Source organism: Coloeus monedula (assembly GCF_965178545.1).
Source record: "Coloeus monedula genome assembly, chromosome: 1".
In the NCBI taxonomy this organism is placed as follows: domain Eukaryota; kingdom Metazoa; phylum Chordata; class Aves; order Passeriformes; family Corvidae; genus Coloeus; species Coloeus monedula.
The window spans coordinates 111810564-111827923 of record NC_138781.1 but is presented as its reverse complement, the minus strand read 5'-3'; the positions used below and the strand labels follow the sequence as shown (position 1 = coordinate 111827923).

Here is a 17360-nt window from a genome sequence, read left to right as displayed (position 1 = left end):
ACCACTGGTACAAACTCTTGACTGCTGCAGCATACATTTATGATAAGGCAAGTAATTAGCTTATATGGCAGGTCACCCAGTAGAGTGGAAGGCAGTTATGCTGTGCTAAGTTAGGCAGTAAGCGGACAGAAGAGTCAGGACAACATTCAAAGTGCACAGTCTTTTTCCTTTGAGCTTCCTGTTCCTTTTTGTTACAACCTAAGGAATCTCCCCAGGTTGCAGAGGGTTCTCCTGGCCAACACAGCACCTGCATCTGCGGGTGCCCCGCACTTCTCTCATTCCCTCAGTCTTTGTTCAGGTAGCACTTTGCCCGAATCCTCTGTCACCACTCACCTGGCCAAAATCTACCAGCTCAACAACAAACCAACCTTTATCTTGGAAATGTGTCAATTCTCTTCCATGCTTTGGCAGAAGTGGACAGAAGTGGAGAAGAGTCCAGGCTTGGGCACCTGGGGGACAGCCTAGTCCCCAGGCATCCAGCTCCCTGCCAGCGTCAAGCATGTAAGAGAGCAGCAGTGCATTCTCCTGGCTTGTAAAATAATACTTCCCTTCTAATTTCTGGTTTTGATTAATTTGTATTATGGCAAAGGGCTGTTAACACCAAATAACAGGAGGTGGAAAGAGGCATGCAGAACCCTTGCTGCATGTTAAGCATTTATAGAAGGTGGAGCTCTGCTGTAACATACCCTCATGGGAATCAAAATCAGCCAAAAAGACTGACTGCATATGCTTTCAGGCTTTTTTTTCAATCAAAATAATATATGGAAGGGCTTGGGAATACAAAGTGCAATGGCTCTAGAGAGAAAGCAGACAATTCCCTTTATCCAGTCATGTTGTTCTCTTGTTTCCAAAATAAGCATGAAGGAGAGTAAAACACACCTAACTTTTCCTGCACTTTATTTAGGAGATACGGTACTGAATTACTAGGAATTATAGGAATTTAAAACAGAGCAGAGCATGTGTTTCCCCTGAATAGTGCCCAGCAGTATTTGAGGCAAACACACTGTAACAGAGAGGAAAACCAAGTTTTTGCCATGGGGTGTTGTTATGGTCGTGCACATGTTTGAAAACATGGGCCATTCTGCAGCATCAACACCCTTCAGCCACACCTGCTGCCCTGCATGTGCAGGGATGAGTCTGACTGCAGGTTCAGGCAGACAGTGCAGTTCCCCTGAGGTTAAAAATTCATAAGCTGCCTTGATGCTGAAGCAGGAAAAGTGCTGCCACACCTGAAGAAAAGGAAGAGAGGAAAAGACAGGGAGGAGAAGCCTTGCCCTACCCAGGATAGGTGGGAAAGCCTTCAATGGAATGTGTGGGCCTGCCTGGTTTTAACCCTGATGAGTTTGGAAGGATGTATGCATGCATGGTGCAGCCCTTCACTGCAGCCAGCCTCTCACATGCTTTGTCTCACCAGGCACGGCTCAGCCCTCTAAAGAAGAAGAATTAAGATCTTAACAACTACTCCTTTCCTTTCTTTCCCTGGAATGTTGCAGCCTGCCTGCCTACTCCTTGGTATTGTTGCCAAACGATCATCAGCAAGCTGGGTGCTGCAGCTGGGTGCTGCTGATGTACAGATATGCTGGGAGTTTTATGTGTTAAGAGGCTTCCTCTCAGTACTCCTACAAGAGGACACTAAAACAAGCCACCTCTAATTTAGACCACTGCTGTCTGCTACTTGGGGTACAGAAACATGGGTCCATGCTGCTCTTGCTTACAGAGTCAAGAGACACACAAAGCACATACATCCTACTAAATGTAAAGACGATTTTAGTTACTACCAGTATTTTTTGGTTGTCTTGGTTAATCCTAGATATAGTGAGCTCAGTGTTACTGTACAAAGCTACCTGACACCTTATTTCATGTTTAACTACAAACCTAACTGCCCACTATTTGTTCTTCATTACCAGAGCTCTTAGTTTTATCTTAATTAACTTGCCTTGAGCTCTCTCCAGGTTATCTTCTTCCCCTGCTTGTGTGCACAACAGAAACCACTTCCCAAGAGAAGGGGAACAGCAGCGGTGGGAGGCCCTGTCCATCTTCCAGCCTGAGCTGAAGGGCTGCACAGAAGTTGTGCCAGACAGCGAGTTTCAGCTGTTTTCACCTCTAACAAGTGAGTATCAGGGTGACCCCAGCTCTGCGGGCCACTGTGCAGAGGGGGAGCGAGTCCTGGGCTCTGCCAGACAGCAGCAGCAGCCCCCTGGCATGCACCTTTCCCCACGGCTGCTCTGCAGGCACTGACTTGTTTTACCTGGGACTCCTCCAGCCTGTGGGAGCTTTGCCAGAATTCAGCTAAATGCTTTTTGGAAGGAGAAAAGCTCTTTTTAAAAATTTCATTTAAAGCAAAGCACTCAGAGGCTTGAGACTAAGCAGGCAGCTTAAAACTGAGAACAGTAAAGAGGTATGGTTATTTTTAAACACAGAGATTTGTCAATTTTGTCCTGTTGATAAGAATCTCCCCCTCTCCAACTCTGAATACTGTTGCTTCCTGCGAGACAACAGTCTCTACGATATAAATCACAATAATGAAATCCAGATGAAAGCTGGTGTGTGCTGGTTTTGATTCATGTAACAGGATAACGGCAGCATGTTTGAACACACTGGCTCTAAGGCAGCTGTCTCATCTTGTCAGTGCCATGCTGGAGAGCTCAGCTAACTGCCCTTATTCTCAAGAAAAGAATTTGTGCAAGTTCTTTTTTTGTTCCTTGATTTTTTTTTTCCTTCGTAGCTGCTGTAGAAGCCAGACTTTGAGCAATGGGATGCTGCTTGTCCAGCTGGTACCTACAGAAATGCATCCTGTGCATGCAGGACCCTGCCCATCCGAGAGGCAGGCAGAAAAAAACCCTGAAGAATATCTGTTGAGAGGTAATTTAAAATCAATGCTGAATTAGCATCTGTTGAGTGATCAATCAGTTACCCTTTCAGATGGTTTCTGACCAGGCACCTGAGTACCCCTCCTGCTGGGGCACAGCACTCATGACGCTACAAAGAAATCTTGGTCCCCAACCCTGATCCTGCCCAGGGCACCTCATGCACCCTGCAGACAGCTTGGCACTGAGCAGCAACCCTCACTACTGCCCCTGCCCACGAGTAAAGGAGCAGACGATAGCTCTGGGGTGGTTCAGCAACCCACAAGAACCAGCTGGGATCTGACAGGGGAGGGCTTGGACACAACGCCATCCTTCTTGGCCTGCTCCCTGCTCAACGTTTACACTGCTCTTCTGTTTCAGGCCGCCTCATTGCACTTGAGTTGCCTGCATGTCCCAAACGAAGCTGCCATGGGAAGAAAAATACACGTCTGTTTGTCCAGGATAATTCTGGTATTGCCTGTGTCAGGGCTCTGATCAATACTGATGCTCCAAATTTTATGAAGGGTTTGCAAATACTTCCCTAAAAGGAGAACAGCTTTTCTCTATCTCCAAACATGCTTTCTTTTACATAATATTATTCCCTACCAGCCAGGCACTCTGTACTCCCAGAGCTGTCAGACACATGAAAAAGGCACTGGGAACTACTAAACTGTCTCTCATACTCTAATCTCCAATGTTTTTAACTTCTGTCATCCAGAACCGTCTGTCTTGTTTCTCACAGCTTATTTGCACAGAACACATTTCAGTTCAGCATTCAGCAATACTCCTTTGTGGGCTCTGTTACGTTCTCTGTATACAAGTCTGTGTATGTATATTTTAGTTTGGCCATGGAAGGCACAAGACAAATGAAAGCCTTGATATATGGTAGCTGACAGATGCCTGGACAGCGTGATAAACGCTTCAGCCCAAGTCTCTACTCTGCACACTTTTTGCGTGGCTGGCAGTTTTGAACTTGGAGCTCAGCTCGTGTGTTACTCACAAGCATTTTCAAGCAGCTGCTTTCTCATAGGAAAGCTGTATATATAGTTTCATAAATATGGGAGGAGAGAGGATTCCTGAAATGGTTGGAAAGACTGACAGGATGAAATATTGTTGAAAATAAATCCTACTTTGGCATGCCACCAGTAAAAGATGATCCAGCCTTGGATGCCTCTATCTCTTAGCTTAAGAAGGATAAAATCAGAATAAAATAGGTGAATAAAATGAAAGATATACGATAGGCTCTCTTCAGCTGTTGTTACTGTGTACCCCTGACAAATCTACTCCACAGAGAGCAGATGGAAGACTGATACCTGAAACAGACTTTCAGTAGGTCACTGATAAGTTCTCAGCCACACAAGAAGTGAAAAGAAGTCAATGACTCTGCATTCTCTGACTAATGCATCCCATAAGTGACCAGCTATGTATCTATCAACTGCCAGTAACCTAATTCATATACTTATGGCTTATGATGGATATATAAGGGAATTCCTGATAGTGAAGAGACTTTAAACTGTGATGGAAAATGGGAGTGATTCCGAATTATAGTTAAAATTCTAAAAAAAGAAAAGATAGACTAAAATAAGATGTTTCTGTTTTTACGAAGTTATAAACATTCAAGGACCTTAAACTGAAAGATTTTGAATTTCACAAGGCAAATAGTCTCAAAACTGCCTCTTTGAAATTAAATACATGGAAGGACACCAGTTTATTTTATAATGTTAACACTCTGGAATTATTCTCAATTAATACAGTGTGTCATTGTTACAAAATAATTGTTTGTTGGAGTCTCAGCCAAACATAGCATCAAATGTATAGAGCACAGGGTTTAAATACGGTTATCTACCACTGCAATCCTCTGCTCCCTGAGACTTTTGGGTACAATGTCAGCAGCTGATAAAAAAACAGTCTGGAGATACTTAATATACAACTACGGAAGTGGCTCGAAGAACAGGGTGACAGCACTGAAGGACACTGGCTGTAGCGGAGTCTTCCTGACCTTGGTGCTCCTCATGAAAGACAGAATGGGGGAATGAGAGACCAAATGCATTATATCATCATGCAGGGCTTTTGTTAGACCAAAGGGCCAGGGCAGCAAGCAGTTCTAATTTGAAAATCACACTGGAGGACTAATATTAAATAATGCAGCCTGGCTGTGCTCGCTGCTACAGCGGTACCTGGCAAGTGCAGGCTGGCAGACAGGCACTGTAACAGCTCTGCAGACTTTTGTGACATGCTTTTCTTATTAGTGCTGTGGAGATGTCAATTTATTTTTATATTATTAAACCAACACAGTGACATCGTAGTTCAGTACCCAAACCTAATTCCACGTGTATCCCTTGAGAACAGATGGATGGATATTACAGGGATTCAACTACAGAAGGGTCACTCAAAGTCAACATGCTGCTGATCTGGGCTTTTCTTCTTTTGCTGTAAGTTTTGGCAGCATGCAGTGACCAGCTAACATGCTCCTGTGTTTCTGTGTTACCAACGAAAGCAGGACTGCAGGATCACCTCAAGCCTGCTGTGAATGAGTTTTCTAGTTCAGCACAGAAGGAGTTCCTGCTGGAAAGAATGCAGAGAGACCAGGGGGCATTGATGAGTCCGCACGTATGCTAGTCAACATGAGATTCGAGGAAAGAAATTAATGCTCAGTCGGGTAGATAAAGTTCCTGTTCTAGAGAGATTTAAGAATCTGCACGAATTCCTGTTTCAGCAGTATCAGCCAGGAAGACATCTGTTAAGCATGACATGATGTTTCCCTTCCCCCCCACCCCCAGCAAGATTTTTTTCTACCTCTTACTGTTTATATTGCAGCAGAGATTGCAGACTCTCCTACAAAGACAACACAAAATGAAATAATTTCTCCAGGGCTGACCAGAGTTTAAATATAACTAATACAATTCATTGAAGCTGTAGAGTTTGTGTTGGGAAAGTATTGAAGAATACTTTCAAAATTGTCCTATGACAGGCAATTTGTGGGTATTACTTTTAGAAATGGGACAGGAAAGTGTATGCTCTTTTAAGCTTGGGACTTCCCTACAGAAAAAAAAAAAAAAAAAAGAGACCAAACCAAAAGCACTTCTTCCCCACAGCTATCTTCAAGGAGGAAGTTCGGCTCCTCCTTGAAAACAGCTGAGGACTTGTAGCTAACACTCCTCACCAAGAGTCAGGGCTAATTCAGCTCAGTAAAATTAAAAGACTATAAAGTCAATGACAGTGATGATAAACTTGGGCTCCACAAAAATTGAGCACATAGAGTGCCAGTTGCATGTATTTCTGAGTAAACTCCAAGCCAGACCACACATTTTGTCTGTCTTATGCCTCAGGATAAAGCCTGCAGTGTTTACTGATGCAGCATTCACACAGACCTCAACAGAGCTTTCCCAGCAGAGAAATCCTGGCCTGCAAAGCACAAGCCAGGCTCATGGGAGTAATATCAGTGCATGTAGCTCTATCCCGCAGGCAGTGCCGCAGCCCAGCATCCACTCCTCTTCCACACCTTCCCCTCATTAATTGCTCTGATATCCATAAGGAGGGGTGAGGGGAGTATCTACAAGCTTGCAGCTGCCAAGCATTAATGCTAAATCCTGGCCAAGTAACGAAACTTTAATTACAAGCTGCGGCTCTCCACGCACAACAAAATGCTGGGAGCTGACATCAGAGCCGCTCTCAGCTGCTCTGGCGCTTGCGAGAGGCAGCAATTACAGCCACGTTCCGCCCAGGACCAGCGGCTGCTCCCGGCCTCTGCGGTCATTTGGCAGAGGTCTGGCACTGCTGCAGTGGCTGTGCAGAGTCAGGAAAAGACCACAGTTCTCTCGCTGGCCCCCAGACTGCAATGTGCTTTAATTGTAGTGTGCACTGATTTTTATACTGGGGGGGGGGGGGGGGGGGGAGGGAGAGAAGATGACTTGAAATCACCAGCCTATTATGCTCCTGCTCGCACTGATGTGAACTGCAGGGAGAGGGAATGCAGTAGAGTCAGGAAAGTCTAAAACAATGTGAGTAAAGTCTCCTGCATAGCCAGTATGGCCTTAGATTCACCAGCTGTATGCACAAGTCCTTGCCCAAACTGCAAAACCCTATTTAACCCACAGGCTCCCAGGACACTCCAGCACTACCTTTTTTCCCTTCTCCCAGCTGAAGGAAGCACCAGCACCTTGTCACATCTTTCAGCTGAGCACTGAAGAAAAACCACCCGCCCCTCAGTTTCTTGCAAAGCCGTGCAGCTCCTGCATGGCATCACAGCTATGCTGCTTTGGCTGCGGGCTGGCAAAACCCCAGCTGAGAGAGACCTTGGCACCTGCCTGTGATTCCCCTCAACAAAAGAAACAGAGCACTTAATGTCCTTCAATGCTTTCTTAGATTAGTACCTGCCTACAGAAAGGGAGACGGGCGTCCCACAGACCCTCAGGCAGTGCTGAAAAGGTGATATCTGGAAGGCAAAGTCAAGAAAAGACCCCTCAACTGTGAAGTAAGACATTATTCCAGACACAGCAGTAATTAATCCCTAGAGAAAATTAAAAAGCAGGGAGATCCCTGCTGATGCAAATATATTCTAGATAAACACTGACACTGATTTTAACAATTGTCCTTGAAGTCCATTTTTCACCTTTAGGGCATCTAGTCATACCCCTGGCAGCTCCTTTTTTTCACAATAGAAGTACAAATACAAGACTTTGAAACGCTGTGGTTAACCAGCATGTGGAGAAGAATGGCACTGAACACCCACTCCTGGGTGGAGAACTCCCTTGCGGGATGCCATCCTGGCTGCCCCTGTTTGACTCATTTAACCATGTCCACGACAACATCAAGTTACAAAGGGATCAAAGATTTCAGGTGATCCATGGGGACTTGTACTGCCTGGCAGACACTCGCAGCCTGAGGAAGGTCAGAAACAGAGCCATGACTGCTAAAGCTATGTTCCCTTTGGATGTTGGCTAATAATGTCTTTCTCCTTGAGGGAAGATAGTTCCCTGTCCAGTAACCATATCAAAACCTGACAAATATTTTCCCACACAGATGTAGCGGCTATAAAAGGTTGCCACTTTGTGGGTTGGCAGCCAAAAAATAACTTGCCAACCCTTAAAGGAAAACTGGCAGCAAGTAAGCAGAGGACATTCTGGACTTCCCATTTGAAAATCTAGCATAAACACAGCCTCAGAACTCAGTTAAGCCTCTGTGTGCAACAGACAGAACATTCCTGCTAGCATGGAAATAATCTTCAACCTACATGAAACACAGAGCTTATTTTGAAGAAGGAGCACCCAAGAGCCAAACTACCCCTGGGGTGGGGGCAGATAAGAACATACCAAGGCTGTATCTTTACATACATTAGCAGTTTCTTAAATCATGTCTTCTGTTCCAAATTAAACAAGAACATGGACAACACTTTAGACCTCAGTGTTTCAAATCCTGTCATATCTTTACAGAGAAAAGAGTAGTAGAGGTCACCACTTTGGGGGAAAAAAAAAAAGAAGAATCTTTTCCCTACTGCCTACTATTACTCTGGATGTATAATCCAGACAGATACATGCTCACACGTGTATGACTGCCCTGCATCTTGCAACAGTCCTGCCAAAACAGTTTTTGGAGGAACCAAAAAAAAAGGCAACAAAAGTCTGTCACCAAGGAAACATTTAGTCAGAGGACAGACCATGGAACAGTTATATGTCTGTATCATTATGGGTTTGGATATAGTGAGAAATATACAGACTCTGCTCACAATTGCTGCAATCAAAGGAAGAACTATCCCATGGTGAAATAAATACCTGGGAAACAAAGCTGTTCAGAGAGTGAATGATTAGCATCAAAACACAGCGTAGCTTCATGACTTCAGAAAAACCCCAGTGGGCATCCTCCTGTTTTGTAATAGATGCCAGTTTGAGGAAGTATATATTTTCCTCTAAATGCCAATGAATGGGTGCATTGTTTGAGCAAGCCTTTCATCTAAAGCATTTATGAAATACAGTGGTAATAAAAGCGTTTGCTTTTGTAATACTTCCATGAGCTTGTTTTAACATGTCTCGAGAAGTAACTGTCATTTAGAACAAAGCATTCTGAACAGCTCTTATTAGTAGATTAAAAATAATAATAGTCTTCTTAAAATATGGCCAAATGAAACCTCAACCTTCAGAATTTTGTTACCAGAATTTCTCTGTCCTACACAGAATCACTTACCATATATGAAGGAAATATTAAAACCCGCTTATGTTTGCCACATGGCCACTGGGGATCATCTAAAAGATTTGGGTCGTATTCAACAAAGTCTCCCAGGTCACTACCTATAAAACAACAGTTTAGATATAGAAGAAATGAATTAATTACATCAAGAAATCTCCGGACTTAACAGAAGTGGCAAGCGAGTTCACAGATAATGCACAATATTATCTCCATTCAAGACTTTTTCAAGACATGAAAAATTGCTCTAAATTTTGACAACTCTAAGCATTTCTATACTAAGGTGATCTGCCAAGATATAGAGGACCTACAGCTTATGAATTACCTGGTAAATGTGAATTTAGGGCTTAGAGAACTGCAGAATTATATAAAGCTCCACAACGGCTTTTATTCCCAGCAACAAGTTTCATCTGTTCAAGCAAATGTTTTGATTCATCTCATTTATCATGCCAAAATATCTTAAGCATATAGTGCTTTGGCTTATGTTTCGTGTCCGGTTTTGTAAACACAGCCCTTTCCAGCCTAACAAAGGTCACAAGTGGAATTTACACCTTTAGCTTATGACTACTGTGTTGCCACTGTAAATTTTCCATAGCAAAGGAAGGTAAGGATAAGCCTGAAGCAGGAGGAACAAACAATGCTGATGACAGGAGGAGACACGCCGGGTGCCATCGGGGCTGTCAATACAACCAACGTGCTTGTGTATTTAACTTTCCATCCCCCACAAGCAAGCTTTCTAAGCAAATAGGGAATGAACTGTGTTCCACCCACAACACAAGACCATATTTTACTTAGTTTAAGCTAATGGGGGGCTGAAACACATCAGTCCTTTGCAATAACTGCCTACCATCAGGGTACCCAAGGATATTAAAACAAGCCACTTGAGAAGTTACCTGCATCAATGCTTCCCTGGGTGCTGTTAGCTCTTCCCAAAGAAAGGCTACGATGGCTTGCATTGCGGAATTGGGAGAAAGATGAGGTGGAATCTATCGTGTTTCTCCGAGTTCCCAGAGCATTGGTGGGAAATAGGAACTGTGTGTAAGAAACTGTCTAAAAAAAAAAATAAAAAAAAATGGACAGAGTTACTTTCAGCCCAGCCTGGATGCAGTGGGATGCCTTTGGTGCATTCCAACTGGAATCAAGAGAAGCCAAATTAATGGAGGATTTTCTGGATTTAGTAGTTAGGCACAGATAATAAAAACCAGTCACCTACATTTGCTTCAGTGCAGTCAGTTTATCCATGCAAAAAATGCCTTTGCAAAGGCATTAATTCTTCAGCAAAACAAACACACATACGCACAAGCTCTAATACACTGGATTTACCAAATCCTACTCAAGGGTCAGATTTAAAAATATGTCAGTTTGGTCAGGCTTTTTCCAGTGGGCCTTCTCTGTACCACATTTCAGCAGCTTCTTCACTGAACTAGCATCATCTGTATAGGTCCCTCAGCACACAGAGGCAAATCACTTCAACATTGCTAAACTGAAGCACTTTCTCTGCTATTTTTCTTCCTTAGGGCCTCGTCTGGCAGAGTCTTATTGATGTAATAAGTGAGCTCCAGTTCACAGCAATGGTTGTGGGGGATCATTTACTACCCCCCAACATGGACTAAGTGTGAATGAGTAACTTGTGACAAAATTATTTTTAGAGTGCACTGATTCTCTGCTTGCACCCCTGGCCAAGAAAAAGCTATGCCTTGCTTCTTGTTGGCTTATTTTCCAAAAATAACATTGCATTGAAGGAAAAAACTGAGGCTGAGACTCTAGACTGGTTTATGAGGAGGTCAGAACAGGTATCAAATAAAAAATGTGAGCTTTCATTATTTATAGGCAGACAGATTGTCCTCAGGAATTTACAGCCTGTAGTCTGGCCTGACACCTGGTTAGGTGAGCACAACCTGTAGCAGCATTGACCCAGGGCCTTTAAATCCATATATGACAGGAGACTGAGCAAACTGAACTGTCGAAAGTAAATCAGCTTTCAGGAAGAAACATTTTCTTCTATGATCAAAACTGTCTCTCCTCTACATATTTCCTTAAAATGTATCATTTCCCTAAAGATTCATATTTGCTTATTCTATTCAAGAGAATGAACTCCTGGATTTTGAAAGACTCATCAGATTTGTGCTACTGTCTTCCTGCTCTTTGGAAAAATATATTATTAAGCAAAATGTTATTACATACAATTGAAAGCAAACAGGATTACAGCTACAACTCTCACCAGAAATTATTTTCAAGCTCCTAACAATATACCCTGCAGTGATACCTCCTACTAGAGCCAGGGGAAGGCTGTGTAATTCAGTAACGCTTTACAGACTTGGATATTGCCAGAGGCAAATTTCTTCAAGGATACAGAGTTGTCTGCATTGACAGCTTGGGCAGTCCTCATGAATTTCTGCTAAGCTTATTTACAGTTGCACATACTGTGCTCTAACTACTGGGTTACACTGCGCATTATATTTGCACTTGTTATTAGTTAAGCCATTTTTTCCCCTTACAAAATAAAATGTAAGCGAGTAGGAACTGAAGCATCCCCACCTTCCCATCTGCTCCAAGCTCCACACCTTCAAGACCAATTATGTCTTTCAGACACACTCCAGTAGAATGGCACTGGCGTCCACCATCCAGCTTCATATCCCTGAGAAGCAAAGAAGAGCAGAAAAAGCTCTTAATACATGTGCCCTGTTCACCTCCCACCACCAGTGCTGAAATAAGGTGCAGCATTAATCCCGACATGCCAATGCAAAGCACAGATCAGACAACTCTTCCTATGGGAAGCACTCGTGTTGTGCTTCCCAAAGTGTGTGTTCCAAACACTTAACAGAGAAAACCCCCACTTTGCTCACGGTTGCAGCTCATACCCCACCTACGATGCATAGCAAGGTTCCCCTTCATTGGGTACCTGCGGCAGAACCTGGCACTGGGAAGGAACTGGAAGTCATATCCACTTCAGGTGAGATACACCAATCCAGCCTGAACACTTGACTGCCATGTATCTGGCCAGCAGATGTTCCCAGGCCACATACCCATGAAACAGAGGTAATTTCCCATGGAAGATTCCAGGAAGGATTCCTGCTCCTCCAAGAACACAGGAGAGTGGCAAAAGCCCAGTGACTCTGCTGCTGGAGACTGACAGGAGAAACCCAGTTCTCCCTGACCCTGGCATGGAAACTTGGGGATCTACTTTAAAAGGACTGACCCATCCGGCATCTTCCATTTGGAGATAAATAAGATGCCTGAGACAAGCAGGCTGTATCCCATGCTTTAGCCTCATGATAAAATGTGAGCAAAGGTAAAAAAGACCAGGAGCAAATTTGTGCTTCACTAATGACAGCTGTACAGAACTCCGTAATATTTATCTTGCAGTATTTTCCTGGCTGATTGCTGCCGAGGTCCAAGTTTGTGCTCAAAACTCTGCGTGGGAGAGATGCTGACATGGAGGCCGGGAGAGCCCCGCAGGCTCTTCACCCAGTCGCAGGGCTGGGCTATCTCCTGCTCTGACATACAACACACCCTCTTTCCTTGTCTTTCCTCTCCAACCTATCACACATTTTATTTCTCTGAAGCACTGCTATCCTGAGTCCCCAGTATGTCATGTACCTCACTGCTGGAAAAATCCAACACATCTATCTGCTGGAAAACATACTTCAGTGACAAAGGAAAAGATTGTATCAAGTTTCTAATCCCAACAAAGTCCTCTTAGTTTCTTGATTGGAGTTCACTCAGCACAGTGTCATATTATCATTCTTGTTTCCTGATATCATGTTACTGAGGGGCTGGACAAATAATTATGTAAAAATAACCCTCTGTCAGAAGCATGGTATTAGCCTCTCTGCTCCTGCGCAGAAAGTGCTTAAGGGAGCTACTTCTCAAAGAGATAAATGCCAAATTGTAACTATTTCAGCAGGTCTTATCTATGAAACAAACACACAATTTGAGGAAGCCTCTGAACCCCAAAATGAAAACAAATATCTGAACCACCTGACACCAGAACAGTGTAGTTTCATTCCACTCAAGACCTTACAGACACAGAGCAATAAATAATGCTGTTACAACTCTAAAAACATGTCATGGAGAAATTTTTCCATGTAATTAACAGACATGGACGGATAACTCTGCTATTCATCAAATGGAAATCCATCACGCTTTGAAGAGTCAGTACAGCAGCTTTAAAAAATAAAGGCCAGCTCTGGGGACTGGAAAGAAATCAGAGCTTTTGAAGCAGGGAGCATGGTCAGCTGGCAAGTGCAAGCACACACAGGAATGATTCCTGGACATCAGCTGAAGATCGATGGACACTAATGCCTCCATTTCCCCATCTTTTTGATGTTTCCAAAGAGGACTCTCCTTTCAGGACCTTACTGCAACACTGCAGTAATTCTCCCTGTTTTGCAAAGGCTACTTGGGGTGTTCCCCTTCTCTACGTATGCTCTGTATTTCTCGACAGTATATGACTGCTTGTGTTGTAAAATGGAGTAATAAAATATTCTGTTTGGAGAGAAAACTGTCTATAAACCAGAGAATTAAACTCTCTCTCTTGAGGCAAATCAGTGCTAAACAATGTGCAGTTTCTTATGAGTGTATAAACGGAAAGGCTCACCCTGGCTTATACACATCCTCCTCTCTCTCATAAAAGATCTTGGTTAACACCATAAGGAATTGGTTAACATCATAAGGAATTCCTAAGCAACTTTACTGTATCCTTTTTGAGTTCCCTATCAGTATGACCTACAGCAAGCTAATAAAACTTTTGCATGACAAGCCTTTATTTATTTTCCCTCACTCCTATTAAAGACAAAGAGTTCAAGAATCCCTCAGCAAAGCTCTTGCTGGGACAGCAAGCCCAAAGGCTGCCAGCCCGCTGCTGGGGGGAGTCCCAGCACAGCTGCTTCCTCCCCACAGCCCCAACATCCCAAGAACAACTAGGAAAGATCTGGGGGATGCTTTCCCTTAGCCCACTCCAAAAGGGTGAGTTGTGCCTGGGGAAGGGTCAGGATGGTTGTTTGGGTAAAGCCACTGCACCAGTGTAGCCATCCACTGCCACCAGGTTCTTTAGGACACATGTCCTTGGAACGGCACCACAGCCAAGGGGCTCTGCAAGGCAGAAGCATATGGAGGACAGGCACTTCATATAAAAAACCAAATCAAGCTTTCACTGTGTTTAAGTTATTTAAATTACCAGTGGGACTCAGGAACTGCACAAACCAATATCCAGTAGTAAGCAGTGCTTAGAAAATGCAGAGTAGGAAAGACAGTCCTTGCCAAAGAGGCATTTAAATAAAGAAAACTTCCTACCTCCTCTTCCTCAGTTTTGATTTTCCTGCTTTATTTCCAAAATTGCTGTTTAAGAAACTTCAAGGAATTCAAGCAGACACTCAAAACCAAAAATGAACCATGGGAACTTAATTTTACTACCTTCACCTTATTTGAGCAGGGAAAGCTTGAGAAAATGAGAAGATCAGGGATAACATTTCCTTAGGAGGCAAAAAACTAGATTCCAGTTTCTGACAAAGTTTGGGGAGCTACCCTGGTTTACATCAATGTCAAGCTCTAGTATTCTATTCATGGATACCATTTCTGGAAGGCTGAGCAGCGTTAGAAACTACCCTCAAAACAAAATGTATTGTCTTAGTTACCCATGACTGCAGAATGTTGAGGAATACATCTGGTCCAAGTAGCCAGGCTCACAAGCTGCAGACTGAGATGCAGACTGAAATGCAGAGCTCCAGGTAGGAGCCTGAGAAGGGAGGCTGCGAACTGCCAGCCTTTGGGATAACAGAGGGCGTGGAGGTGGGTAACAGCAGCCAGGTGAATGGACACTGGGAAACACAGCGAGATAACAAAGGAGATAAAGGCCATGAGCCAGTGAGGTGGATGGACACAGAGAGCAGGGGGGCAGGAGCCAAAGACTCAGGAGGATGAGGAGACTTCTGGGAGACTGTGAGGGTGTAAAAGCCCAGGGGTTCCTTGGTTGGGGATCCTCCTCAGAGGCACCAGCTTGAGCTGTTTCTGTGTTACTGCACCATGAGTAAGCGGCTGTATGGAATGAGACATCTGAGTCTTTGCCATGGGAAACCTGGGGTTGAACTGGTGAGGAAATCTGGTCTGAATGGGGTGTGTGAGGAGTCAAGTGGGGACCCACTGGGACACTGGAGCCTCCTGCTGTGAAGGGGTTTCAGTCCCAGCAGTGAAAATCTCTGGCCTTGGGAGTGAGACCAGCAGCCTCCTGAGCAGCCAGACTGGATAGTTTCCTTAGCAGGAAAAAAATTACAGTTTCTCCATCTAACAGAGTTCACAGATTTTCTTGGAACCATACCAGGTGACATGAGATCCCAGATTTGTTGTCAGATGGTGAAAAGTTTTACTGAGCAGATAGATAAGGATCCAAACAAGCAATCTCATCCTGTCTTTTATTAGCCAGGCCAGGATTAAGAGAGTATAAATTGGATGCTGTTACCTTCGGAAGTATAACACTTCTTTAATGAACCAAATGTTATGCTTTGACGTGATCTACAAAGTCTCATGCAACACTCCTGCTGGGCACTTGCTCTTTAAATGACAGTAACAGTTGAGCACTCTAACCTGTGAATAATTTAGGAGTCCATGAAATATTAAACAGACTTCTAGATACATGAAAAAGCCTTCTGCTTATTGCAAAAAGGAATCTGATAATTATTATTTAGAGATGTCAGCCTTCTGTGCCTGTATTTTATGCTTAGCTATTCCTGACTGTTAAGATTTATTCTAAAAGCAAAAGAGGTTCATGAGACATCAAGAAAAGATGCCATTCTCACCCATCAGTGTAAATAATTCCTACTTATCATCTCTGTTTATGAAGACAAGGACAATGACAGCTCTGGAAAAGCCACACTGCCAGTCAGTCCAGCAGCAGATCTCCCGCTGCCTGAGACTGCCTGCTATAATTGATCAAGAGCTTTCAGATCCTAATGCCATTAGTGTTGCTAGAACAACTCCAGCTGCAATTTACAGGGAGAAGGAGCAAAAGAACTCCTGGAAAGATGGCTCTAATGGGCCAGCCTCCTTTTTCTCTCTCCAAAGATACTTAGCTGTCAGCATGCCAGCTCTTTTCCTGATGTTTTGCCCAAAAGAGAGTTAAAGTTCAAAATTTAAACTTATTAGCTTTTGGAGATTTATTGGTTAATTTCAACCTAAGGGAACAGGGCAACTCACAAGAATGAGCAATGGTGGCTCTATAAAATTCATACATGAAATGATTAGTTTTGAAATGTCCTGTTGTGAGAAAAAAAGCCTCAGATTTGTGCCTTTCTGTAAAGCTAGTATGTGCTTGGTTTCATTTTTTGTTCAATTTGCGAGAAGCAGGGAAAATGGGCGATGGTAAAGAAAAGCAGAGATATTTCAGTTTCCCTGTCACAGGCTAAAAACAGATAGTTGTTCTTCCCCAGGTCTACAGAATGATAAATGCTCAGGAAAAGCACTCAAGATTGATGACTTAATCAAAACTACCTCGCATACAAAATCTGTTGGGGAAGAACAGCAAGGATGTAACAGAGTATCCTGCTTTGCTGTCTGCTTATTGCTACTATCCATATGGCAATTTAGATGCTCTAATTTCTCCTGTAAATATTGCCCCATTTTCTACACTCACTAACCTGCCAAATAACCGACAGCAGCACAACAACCTCACATGAGTCCTTCTTCTTGCCTCATTTTGCATATGACTTTCTTACCCAGTTTAAACACTAAATATGAACAAAGATTGCAGAGTTCGGGTAAAGAAGGCTGTTCGGAATGCCAGGGCTATGGACTAACAGATCATTTTGGTTAGGTATTATCTGGGGTGATGGTATTGAAAACCTCTTGCTCCTGGCATCATTGAACACATTATTGTTCCGGTCAGCATTTAGTTAAATTCCAAGTTAAATTCAGCAGTGATTTATCTTTAGAAACTGGATGAAGCTGGTTTAATAGCATTTCTGAGAAGGACACACATTCTTTTTATCTAATGACTTGCTGCTTTACTTCAGAAGAACGGTCTGTTTCTTGGGCTTCAATCCATTTGATTACTCATACTGCATTATTTCCTTTAGCTGGAGGCAAGTTTCATCAGATGAATACCTGTATTTTTGTCAAGACACGAATATTCAGCAGCTATGCCTGCTGCAGGTAACTTTCTAACCACTTAATGAGTTCAGTGCCACGAAGAATAAAAGATGAGGTGAACTGGCCATTTTTAAAAGGATGTGCACTATCTGATGCTCTGAGTTTTCTGTCCTGTAGCTCATCACCTCCAGCCCTGCTGTCAGGCAGTCACTTGCAAGCCCAGGTCTGAATGTTCCATGTAAGACTAACCAG

General features: G+C 43.4%; 1 protein-coding gene across 1 annotated transcript in view; it reads right to left on the bottom strand.

Moving 5' to 3' along the window:
• The window catches only part of CABLES1 (Cdk5 and Abl enzyme substrate 1), a gene marked incomplete at its 5' end in the record, with an annotated part of 70555 nt that overhangs the window by 6260 nt on the left and 46935 nt on the right, over nucleotides 1-17360 (bottom strand). Inside the window, 3 exons of the mRNA XM_082281505.1 lie at nucleotides 9027-9130; nucleotides 9920-10076; nucleotides 11565-11664. Coding sequence (XP_082137631.1) covers nucleotides 9027-9130; nucleotides 9920-10076; nucleotides 11565-11664 — 361 coding nt within the window. The remainder of the gene's footprint in view (nucleotides 1-9026; nucleotides 9131-9919; nucleotides 10077-11564; nucleotides 11665-17360) is intronic.